Here is a 12,041-nt window from a genome sequence, read left to right on the forward strand (position 1 = left end):
AAAGAAAATCAAAGAAAAAACGAAAAATGAAAGTAAAAACCTGAAGAAGACCAGACAAAAACTGATGCAAACCGTATTTTTTTAATAAAATTCCATATAGATAGAAAAAGACGCACGAGAGACAAGCCGGCTACGGCTTGCAGTAAGCGAGGCATAGCTCCGACACACTTCTCTATGTAGATAATTCGATAGCTGAAATGCTTTAATAAAAATCGCATGGCTTGTTTTAATAGTTGCCTACTTTCTCCGTTCTAGATACATCTATTTCCGAGACAATTCCGAACGGAGGAAGTACATTGTATTAGGTACTAAACCATATTGTTTCTGTTAATGGTGATCGGAAAGGGAGGCCCTTCTTTTATTATTTTTTAAAGCTGGTGGAATGCCTTATGGGCAGTTTTTTTAGACGACCTTATACAACATTAGATGTTTAGGGAGGTACTTCAAAAAGTAAATCAGATTTTTTTGAAGCACCAGTGCCTTCTACATAAGAGACGCCTAATTAAGCGTCTACCCTAAACACTAATGCTTAAGAAAAAACTGGTTTATTTTTCTAAGCACCTCTCCTAAACACCTTGCATTGTACTAGGCCTAATGAGCAGCTTGGGCTGTCGCTTAACAATGCTCAGGTTCATTCTCCACGCAGCTGGGCCGAAGAGCCCGCTGAAAAGCGCTAAAAAATCTCGCGCACTGTTTACGGTCCCACACAGCTAAACCAACCAGAGCACACCACGTCGCGGCCCCGCGGGCCCGAACAACCGTCCATCCACCGCCGACGCAGCTGCGGCCACGTCGCCCTCTTCCGGATACGGGAGGACGCGCGCCCGCACACCGGGCCCACCGCTCAGTGTCACACACCCTCAGGAGCCGACCCCACATGTCACTCCCAGTGCTTCAGCTGCCTTTCCTTTTGTCACCGCCATTCGCACCCACTCCACCCTAGCCCATCCCCCCCCCCCACCCCTGCACAGCCGCCACGCCCCGCCCTCTCCACCGCCGCCGCCGCCGCCGCCCCCTCGCCGGAGCCGGAGCAGGAGCCGGAGCTCGTCGCGCGGACGGATTCGGCGATCCCGCCCGGAGCCTCGGGCCCGCGGAACAGCGGACGCGGAAGGGGACGCGGACGGGGGGTTTGATGAGATACGGGAGCCTGCTGCGGCGGCGGCGCGGGCGGTGAACTGGTGATGCTCCTGGCCTCCTCGGTGCTGCGGGGTCGCCTCCGCCCCCTCCGCCGGCCCCGGCCCCTGATCATGCCCTCCCCTCTCTTCCTCTCCCGAAACCCTAGCCCCAGCACCAGCAGCAGCGCGAGCCCCCAACTCCCCTCGCCTTCCGCCATGAGCACCAGCGGCGTCTACGTGCCGCCGATGCGCCGGCTCCGCTCCGTCATCGCGTCCACCAACGGGAACCTCGCGCCGCCGCCCGCTGTGCAGCCCGCGTGGACGCCCGAGTGGCGGGCCGACGGGCGCTCCCTCAGCCCGCCGTCGCCGCCTCAGCCGCAGCGCCGCACGGCTGCCCTCCCACCCCGGCCGCCGCCGCCCCAGACGCAGCCCTTGCGCCAGCAGACCGCTGGGTATTCTCGGTACGCCTATGACGACTTCTCCGAGGAGGAGTCGGACCGGGAAATGGACCGCACGTCAGTTTCTAGCAAGGTAGATATACATTACCATGCTCTGCTTTTGTTGTATTTTAGTGTGATGAATATCTTAAGCTTGCATGTATGCTGTGTCCTTTGGTGTGCTGAAGGACTTCGTACAATAAGTAATTGAGTATGGATGAACCAAGGATTGCTGCATCTATGTGCTGTGCATCCATGGACAGGGAAATAATAAACTCCGGTTGAAACATGAGTTTTTTTAACTGATGCTGCAGGAAATGAAACGGTTTACACACAATTTCTGTCTTCCAAACATGCAGTAATGTAGGCTTCTCTATGAAATTATTTTAAGATCATAAAATTGTGAGGATCACATGAAATTGTCATGCCCTGCATATTCAGTTCAGACGTTTTGCGTGTTTGGCTTCTACTGAGATTCTGGTACCATTTGGAGAGTATAATGTCAGACTTAAGGATTTTTTTTTACAAAGACCTTTGTTGGTTAAGTTTGAAAAAATGCAATGTTTTGAGTATTAAAGTGAAAATTCAATATATCTACAAAGGTAGTACTGCTTATGTGGAATTTTAAACAGCAACATTTTAAAAATGAGAAGTACTAGTTTTTTCTGAAGGAAGGAAGACCTTGACAAAGTATTGCAACTGCAAATATCTTTTATGTTAAGGATCTTGAGATGGCATTTTTCTGCAATTTTTTGCCTGTCAAAAATATTTGCTATATAGTTCTTTTCTGGAAAGAATTAAGCTTCCTTTTGGTTTTGAGGTCAACTCTATTTAGAATTGATGATTATGAAAATAAGGAAACATTTGGTGTTCCCACATAACAATGAAACACCAGTCTATTGGCCATGTTTTTTTTTCGTGTCACGTTAAGTTCTTTACAGTTATACTGAACAAAAATTCCAGGGGGGTGCATCTACTTTAGAGAATGTTGACGAATGGAAATGGAAACTGCACATGCTTCTCCGTAACGACAATGAACAAGAGATTATGTCGAGGGAGAAAAAGGACAGGCGTGATTTTGATCAACTTGCCCAACTGGCAGATCGAATGGGTTTGCACAGGTACTTCATGGCCCCTCTAATATCATTGTGTTGCATATGCTTTGCCCCCTGTCTGATGATAATTTATGTTATGGCAGCCGTCAGTATTCCCGAATCATCGTGTTTAGTAAGGTTCCCTTGCCTAATTATAGATCAGACCTTGATGACAAAAGACCTCAAAGAGAGGTATGCTGAACTGCTGATTGTCCTAGTAGCTTAAAGATTGAAGTGTGTATGACTTGCGCATTTGTTGGCTGAAATATTTGCATTATAGGTATCTATACCTTCTGGCTTGCAAAGAGAAGTTGATGCATTGCTTGCAGACTATCTTGCGCGGAAGAGAACAGACAGTGGGAACTTTCCTAATGCTGCCTTCTCAAGGTCAAGCAGCACGGACAGTTTTGCGACTGATGAAAGCTTCTATGAGCAGCAGGATAATCAGACATCAACCAATGTTGTGATGGAAAGAATCCAAAGAAGGAAAAGCTTACAGTTGCGTAACCAGCAAGCTGCTTGGCAGGTTTGATTATATGCAGTAGACCACTTGTCTGTTTTTCCCCGTGGGTTGGGAGTTCTATAGTACACTGAAGATATACACATGAAGTGAAAATTATGTTAATATTAAGTCTCAAAACTTGTATCACATTTTTAACTTCACCACAATATCCTTGCCAATCATCGTTTTGTATAATTTCCCCCAGTTTCGTATTGTACTTCACTAACTATCATCTCCACTCATCTGTTGTAAATGGAATAAATTGTATTTGCGGAAGTACTTTAGATAACTGATATATCATATTATCTTCATATGACCAATCTATTGGTATGTCATGAAATGAAGGGATTATTAGTTGTTTACGTACATCATCCTATGCAGATACGCTATTGAGTTTGTGATTGCATATGTCACTCCGTTTCACGGCGTTCTTTTAATTTGCTTACTAATTTTCTTCGGGATTATGTTGCATGGTAAATGATACTTTACTTTGTGTAATACCGTGTCAATGTTCAATGTTTGATTATTGAATTGATCATCTAATTTAGGATTGTAGTTGCATAACTAGCCTAACATGTTGGTCCTAAGGGCCAGAATTTTAACTTGACAAATGGGCAGGACTTTGATGCCTTCTGAATTGTTAGTTCTGCCAATTTGATATTTCTTTTCTTACTCATGTTTGCGCTTTAATATAGTTTTGAGTGGATCAATGACCTTTTCGGATTATTGCACCCTGTTGATTAACATTTTCTCTGTTTCAGGAATCAAATGATGGTCAGAGCATGATGGAGTTTCGTCGAAGTCTTCCTGCCCAGAAAGAAAGGCAATCACTATTGGAAGCTATATCTCAGAATCAGGTCCTGTTCTTCTCCTTGCAGGGCATTTTGGTCACAGTTTGGTAATGTTTGGTTTTCTTGGTATTTGTGGCAAGTATTTAAGAGCAAAGCTAAATATGGTTTATTTTTGCTTTTGCAATACCCCAACTCATTTGTTTGTGAAAGCAAATATGAAGTGATCTTATCATGACATAGAAAAACAATCATTAAACTAAGTGATCTAAAGCCAACCTGTGTGCTTTTCATGTGAAAAAAATGCTATGTTGTGCACAACCTCTGGATGTTGAATAACTATTCAAGAAATGGATATGCCCCTTGTTTCTTAAGTGTCACACATATTTATGATTTTCAGTTCTGTATTTCTCAGATATGTAATCCTCCATTTGTCTGGGAAAGTTACTACTAATTGTTTCGTTATCTAACGTTTTTTCAGTTAAGAGTGTTTCTGCAAACTATCTGAGAAATTTGATAGTTTTTACTACTCAGCACATGGGTTAAAAGCCTAATACTTGTGAGTAGCTATATTGAGATAATCAAGTATTAACGGTGCTTTGCTTTATTGAACAGGTGGTTGTAGTTTCAGGTGAAACTGGCTGTGGTAAGACAACACAGTTGCCACAATACATTTTGGAATCTGAAATAGAAGCCGCTCGTGGTGCTACTTGCAGTATCATTTGCACTCAACCAAGACGAATATCAGCTATTTCTGTTTCTGAAAGAGTTGCTGCTGAAAGAGGTGAAAAAATTGGGGAATCGGTGAGCTACTTGCACCTATACAGTGAGAAAGTTTTCCATGCTGAGGTTTCGATTTTGTGGTTGCCGATGGGTACTCATGGTTATTTTAGTCATTGGATGTTGTCCATCCATAGGTTGCTGACTGGCAAGTAATCCAGTTGCTGTAGAACCTTTTCTTAACATCTTTTACTTTGGTTATCTGATGAAATTGGTTTACACTATGCTAAACAGTTTGTGCAAATTTGGTGAGATTATTCTGTTCTTTTTTATTTTGATAAAAGAATTGTTACCTTAGGTTGGCTACAAAGTTCGGTTGGAAGGAATGAGAGGAAGGGATACACGCCTTCTGTTCTGCACTACTGGGGTCCTGTTGCGAAGATTGCTGGTGGACAGAAGCTTGAAAGGTGTCACCCATGTTATTGTGGATGAAATTCATGAACGGGGCATGAATGAAGGTTTGCATCACTCATAATAATTCTGAACTGGGTATCCAGGAGGTAAATAGCGTTAATTTTGTTGGGTCTCTGTGCTAGATTTTCTCCTTATTGTCCTAAAGGACCTTCTTCCTCGCCGACCGGAGCTAAGGCTTGTATTGATGAGTGCGACCCTCAATGCTGAGATGTTCTCTTCATACTTTGGTGGAGCACCCATGATACATATACCTGTAAGATATTTCATTAAGACTTCTTCACTCTTGTATTTTGCTATCATATCAGTCTGCTCATCAAGTCATTCTTTCATTTGAATCAGCACAAATGTATATCCATAATATGAGCTGAATTACACCAATGTTGTGCATGGCTGCTCTTATCAATCTTAGGAATAGCTTTTGAATCACTTGCAATTATTTAGTGCTTTGTGTATATTGAGTTAGCCTGAAATCTTCTAATTTTGTTTTCCTCTCTAAACCTGCAACTTGCTTGGGTGTTCTTTGCGGTCTAAATGAGCTGCATGCTATCTCATTGTAGGGTTTTACATACCCTGTCCGGAGTCGTTTCCTAGAAGATATTCTTGAAGTTACTGGCCACAGATTGACTCCGTACAATCAGATTGATGACTATGGCCAAGAGAAAAGTTGGAAGATGCAAAAGCAAGGTCTACGGAAGAGAAAGAGCCAAATTGCTTCTGTTGTGGAAGTACGAGAGTCCCTATTTTTTAACCATTTATTTTCTGCTTAAAGCTTTGGTCTCTAAGCTTCTCTTTTTAACAGGATGCAGTTAAAGCTGCAGATCTAAGGGATTATAGTCCGCAAACTCGTGACTCTCTATCCTGCTGGAATCCTGATTCAATTGGTTTTAACTTGATAGAAAATGTCTTGTGCCATATTTGTCAAAAGGAAAGAGATGGTGCTGTACTTGTATTTATGACTGGGTGGGATGACATTAATACGCTAAAAGATCAGCTACAATCCAACCCATTGCTTGGCGACCCTAGTAAAGTTTTGCTGCTTGCATGTCATGGTTCAATGGCTAGCTCAGAGCAGGTATTACCTCTTAGATGTTTCCATTTCCTCTTTTGTAGTTACTAATACAGCCATGGTTAGTTCTTTTGTTTAATACATATACCTACACGGAACTACTTTGTTAAGTCATTTGAATTTGTACTTGCTACATCATACACGATTTTGATAGTGCTGGCAGTTTGAGGGAATTCTTCTCTAGGCTGATGTGTTGGTTAAATTTGATATATTTAAGCAATCATGATTCTGTCCATTTATGTGTTTCGATGCTCCTTTGATTCATAGAACTTTCTCCAGTCACCTATTCCCTCTCTTCTGGTTGGTAAATCTTGCGGGTATCCCTAGGTTGTCAATTTGACCAATGAAATATGAGTTATAGGCCACAAAGTGCATACCGTTGAACTTTTCATTAGAAGTTTCTAATGGTGTATATTTTTATGATATATAACTCGTGTTACGTTGGTCACATTGATGATTTAAGGGATACATGTAGGCCTTACAAACAGGAAGGTAGCAAGTATTACTTATTTACCCTGTTCTGCAGATATACAGTATGAATTTCCGTGACCTTATTGAATTGTGAATCTATTGCAGTTTTGTTATCATCTATTACAGTTTTGTGTAAAATCAGATGTGTTCAGAATTCTGCTATAGACCATATAGGCTATGCACAGGCTGTAGCCATGGATAGCAAACAGTACAGATTTATGTCTTTTGATATATCAATGATTTTATTCTTATATTGTATTCTTTGTTGTGCAGAAACTAATATTTGACAAACCTGAGCCTGGTGTAAGGAAAATAGTTCTTGCCACCAATTTGGCTGAAACTAGTATTACTATCAATGACGTAGTTTTTGTTGTTGATTGTGGAAAAGCAAAAGAGACATCTTATGATGCACTGAACAATACTCCCTGTCTGCTTCCGACCTGGATCTCCAAGGCTTCTGCTAGACAAGTAATATTTTCTATCTTATTGGAATATGATTAATTTTATTTTTTTAGTGCAACTCACTTTTGATTAAATAATTAATTCTGTGTGTGTGGATATGTTAAGCAAGCTACTTGTGATTTACCTTCAGTAGCGTGTTTGGTCATCACACTTATATCATGTCTTTCTGTTTTGTTATTTTAATGTCCGGTTATTTAGAGACGAGGAAGAGCTGGCCGTGTTCAATCAGGGGAATGTTTCCATCTCTATCCACAGTGTGTATATAATGTGTTCGCCGACTACCAGTTGCCGGAACTTTTGAGAACTCCTCTCCAATCCCTTTGTTTGCAAATAAAAAGTTTGCGGCTTGGGAGCATCTCAGAATTTTTATCCAGAGCTTTGCAGTCACCTGAGTCTCTATCGGTACCTTTCTTTTCACTCTTTGTTGCCACAATCACAATTTTTGTCCTTTGGGCCTTCAGATGATCTGATAATTTATTCCAATATTTTTTTCAGGTACAAAATGCCATCGAATATCTCAAAGTCATTGGAGCATTCGATCAGAATGAAGAGTTAACAGTTCTAGGTACCAGATCCACCCTTTAAATTTATCTGTGAATTACCACCTCTTTACTGCATCATTCTGGAACTTTTGCAACTTGTGTGCTATAATACTTGCTGTTTGTCACTCTCAGGAAAACACCTGTCTATGCTTCCAGTTGAGCCTAAATTAGGCAAGATGCTTATTTTTGGGGCTATATTTAATTGCCTTGATCCCATATTAACCATTGTTGCTGGACTTAGCGTAAGAGATCCATTCATGACACCATTTGACAAGAAGGATGTAAGTATGCCTCTTCCATCTCTAATGCATCTAAATATGTCTGTTGTGCTGTATACTTGGTATTGAACTTCAGCGTTTTGCCTTCCTCCATGCAGCTTGCAGAGTCTGCTAAGTTGCAGTTCTCATGCCGTGACTATAGTGACCACCTTGCGATTGTTCGTGCTTATGATGGATGGAGAGATGCTGAAAGAGATCGCAATGGCTATGACTACTGCTGGAGAAATTTTCTGTCAGCGCAAACCTTGAAAGCCCTAGATTCTCTCCGGAGGCAGTTCCTCTTTCTTTTAAAGGACACTGGCTTGATTGATGAAAACATGACTATGTGCAATAAATGGAGTCGCGATGAAAATCTTGTTCGGGCAATCATTTGTGCGGGTTTATACCCAGGTGTTTCGTCTGTTGTGGTGAGTTGCTTCTATATAAATTTCTGTTCCATTTTATGCATCTAACTCACCTGTAGCTCTGTTGTAGTACTCCCTCCGTCCGAAAAAGCTTGTCCCTCAAATGAATGTATCTAGCACCAAGTTAGTGCTAGATGCATCCATTTGGGAGACAAGCTTGGGACAAGTTTTTTCGGACGGAGGGAGTAGTAGTATAGCTTTGGTTTGCCTAGGACAAAGGTCATGTTTGGACCATTTTTTTTTGCATGTGAACTTCTTAGCCACACTATTAGAGCACTTATAATTCTCTGATCTGGATCCTAATGTGCTTCTTGGTAATTCAGAACAAGGAGAAATCAGTTTCTCTCAAGACAATGGAGGATGGGCAGGTTATGCTTTACTCGGTAAGTTAGTACATTCATTCTATCTATCATGATTGTGATCATGTCGCCATTTTACTTCGATCAGGCGGTCAGGGACTGTACATGCTGAAGTTTCATCTTGATCTTCGTTGTTGTTTCCAGAGCTCAGTGAATGGGAAAGAAGCCAAGATTCCATTCCCCTGGCTAGTGTTCAATGAGAAAGTGAAGGTGAATTCAGTGTTTCTCCGGGATTCAACAGCGATATCTGATTCTATATTGCTGCTCTTTGGAGGAAACATACAACAAGGAGGCTTGGTAAGTTCCTTTGCATTGCTTATTTGACTTTTGGTCTGGTAAATGGAGATTGAATATCTTCAAACTCCATGCTGCAGGACGGACACTTGAAAATGCTCGGGGGATATCTGGAGTTCTTCATGAGTCGCGATCTTGCATCGACTTACTTGAATCTCAAGGGTGAACTTGAAAATTTAATCCACTGCAAGGTATAATTATTGATCTTAAATATATCATTCTAGATGAATACTCCTCATTCTACATTTTAGTGTTGTTTAGTTACTTGCTGACATTCAAAACAGACCTCCAATTAAATATCCTGTAAACACTTTATTTCTACAGCAGAATAAACATGTCTATCTATATGCACTAGATAGATTACGCTGTATGCTATTGGTTCCCCTGCCTTTTCCTATGTGGACGCTGTTGGGTTGCCAAAATGGTAGTTAGCACCTTTCAGTGGTAACCATCCGTTTGAAACCTTTCATCGTGGTTTCCGCTTATGCACATTGGGTTTTCAAGTTTGGTCCGCTTTCAGCTTCGCCCAGAAGTCGATCTTTTCTGACTTGATCAGATAGTTTTTATCTGACAGAGCATGCTTCTCCCCATGAAAGTGGATGTTGAAGTTGTTTGCATGAGCTAGTTTTTGGGATTTCCCCCCTTTAGGTCTGTTTGCTTGCTAAAATGCTGGGGGATTAAGATGTAATCTTTAGGAACTGAATTCTATACCATTGTCAGTTCATTTGCCAACTCTTATTGGACTTTCCCTCATTTATTCTGATGCTCTACCTAATATTGGCCAACCAATTCTGTGTTTTTGACAGCTTCAAAACCCAAGGATTGACATCCAAACCAGCGAGGAGCTGCTGTCAGCCGTACGGCTGCTGGTCACGGAGGACCCATGCAGCGGTCGGTTCGTCTACGGCCGTCAAGAACCAAGATCAAAGAAAGCAAAGACGATGATCTCTTCCGCCTCGGTGGCCTCCATGGACCGCGGAGGCGGAGGCGGGCACGGAGGGGACAACCCCAAGAACCAGCTGCAGACCCTCCTGACAAGGGCGGGGCACGACAACCCGTCCTACAAGACGAAGCAGATCAAGAACACCCTCTTCAGGTCGACCGTGGAGTTCAACGGCATGCAGTTTGTGGGGCAGCCGTGCGCCAACAAGAAGCTGGCGGAGAAGGACGCGGCGGGGGAGGCGATCAGCTGGCTGACGGGCGGGGAGGCTCCTCCGGTGACGGCCAACGCGAGAGACCGGCAGGACGCCGACCACATGTCCATGCTGACGAAGCCGGCTCCACGCAGGAGGCGGCACCACCATAGGAGGAGCTGATTAGCGCAGAAAGGTTTTGTTCGTTGCACTCAGTCAGGCGAAGAGCGATAAACAGAATACATACGGTAGATTAGCTTGAGAAACACAGCGATTTTTGGTACGATGCCCGAGTTGTTGAAACTGGCTGCGATCGCCCAAGATGGGGTTGTCCTGGTCTTCATTCTTAGATCCTGTTCGTACGGTGACCTCGATACTCATTGTGCAGTGCTGTGAGAGACTATCCAGTACTACGTATAATGGAAGAGCATGGGATGGTACAACTGCAACAGAGGAACTACTCCTTCCGTCCTCAATTATTTACTGCTCAAATTGATGCTAGTGCTAGATATGTCCTTTTGAGCCACAAGTAATTCAGGATGGAGGGAGTATAAGATTCTCACTGCAGAAAAAAGCATAAACAAAAAATATAGTTAAAAATTTCAAAAAATTCTGTTTTTTTGTGATTAGTAAACAAAAACAAAATATGTTCTGTATGCTTGTCAAATTTCAGCACAAAATGACTTCCGTGGAAGTCATGGCGCAAAATAAATAAATAATATTTGATGCTCTAAAAATGCTAGTTTTAAAACCATTTTGGAGTATTGATTTTCTTTTTCTAAGATTTTTCATGAATGTCATTTCGTGCTCAAAATTTGCAGGCATATAAAACATTTGTCAAAGCTACAACAAAAAATTAGAAGTTTTTTTTTATTTTACAGTTCACAAAGCTGCATTTGAGCTCAGGATTGAAATAGGACTTTTGCCATCGACATTGAATTTAAGTGCCGGCATTTAATGTGTTGTGGGGCTTTAGGTCTAATCTAGCTAGTAGGCACCGCTTACGATTTTGTTCGGTTTTCCTTAATAAGCCGAACACCCATTATTTTTCTTTTTTGGCATTTGCCTTTATGCAGTGCATTCCTTCGTTTAGTGTGTGTTTGTAATACATCTTTCTAATCAATGTATTTGGCAGCTCTTCTGCTAACTTTCATTTTTCTTAAGTGTGCCATCTACCGGAGCCACTCTTTTGACGTCTTTCACACTTTTTTCCCTTTTCACATTGCTCGACATGTCTATAAACTTTGCATTTGCTGATATTGCTGGATGCACGATTTCAGTCGAAGACCATATCTCCTCTCCTCTCCAGAATCGGTCTCGGTTGTTCCACCATCAGTAGCGCCGATAACTACTGCTGCATGAGATTTTTGAAGGTTTTAGCAAGTTTGCGTTTGATACAATCCATAGCCGTGGCGTAGCCAGGATTTCGAGTCAGGGTGGTCCAATTGCTATAAAAAAATGTTTACACCATGAATATAACATACCAACATACTAGTAGAGGCCGAGCTATTTAGCTGAGGGGACCAATGCCCCGCTCCTATGTTCGAACCAATCTATGAGGAGTTAATTGGACAGGAATTATTTAGCCTTTGCCCCCACACCCCTAGGCCCAACCCTCGTTTTTTAACCTTCTTCAAATACATGATTATCATCTTTTCAAAGACATTTTCTTAACATGTTTCATATAATATAACAATTTATTAATGTCAAGATTTTATTTAATGTTATCGATATATTCTGCAAGTTATGTGAGAATTTGTTTTCACACTAGGTCAACATTTTTTGACCGACTATGAACATTAAAATTATGATATTCTTTATTTCAGAAATATAAATAAAAGTAATAAAACCAAAAAGGCCAAAACACGAACGACGTGACAAACATACAGAAAGAACAATAGG

The 12,041-nt window shown here is 41.8% G+C and overlaps 1 protein-coding gene across 1 annotated transcript; it reads left to right on the top strand.

Moving 5' to 3' along the window:
- The first annotated feature begins 953 nt into the window (after nucleotides 1–953).
- On the top strand, nucleotides 954–10,596 carry LOC123059825 (DExH-box ATP-dependent RNA helicase DExH3). The gene is made up of 19 exons (XM_044482340.1): nucleotides 954–1,646; nucleotides 2,516–2,673; nucleotides 2,751–2,838; nucleotides 2,927–3,172; nucleotides 3,910–4,005; nucleotides 4,552–4,740; nucleotides 5,015–5,174; nucleotides 5,253–5,383; nucleotides 5,688–5,855; nucleotides 5,930–6,202; nucleotides 6,941–7,135; nucleotides 7,328–7,531; nucleotides 7,625–7,694; nucleotides 7,804–7,952; nucleotides 8,048–8,356; nucleotides 8,677–8,736; nucleotides 8,857–9,009; nucleotides 9,087–9,197; nucleotides 9,813–10,596. The coding sequence occupies exons 1-19, from the start codon at nucleotides 1,182–1,184 to the stop codon at nucleotides 10,320–10,322; spliced, it is 3,735 nt and encodes a 1,244-aa protein (XP_044338275.1). The 5' UTR covers nucleotides 954–1,181; the 3' UTR covers nucleotides 10,323–10,596.
- The last annotated feature ends 1,445 nt before the right edge of the window (nucleotides 10,597–12,041 follow it).

The sequence above is a fragment of the Triticum aestivum genome, chromosome 3A (genome assembly GCF_018294505.1).
Source record: "Triticum aestivum cultivar Chinese Spring chromosome 3A, IWGSC CS RefSeq v2.1, whole genome shotgun sequence".
Classification (NCBI taxonomy): domain Eukaryota; kingdom Viridiplantae; phylum Streptophyta; class Magnoliopsida; order Poales; family Poaceae; genus Triticum; species Triticum aestivum.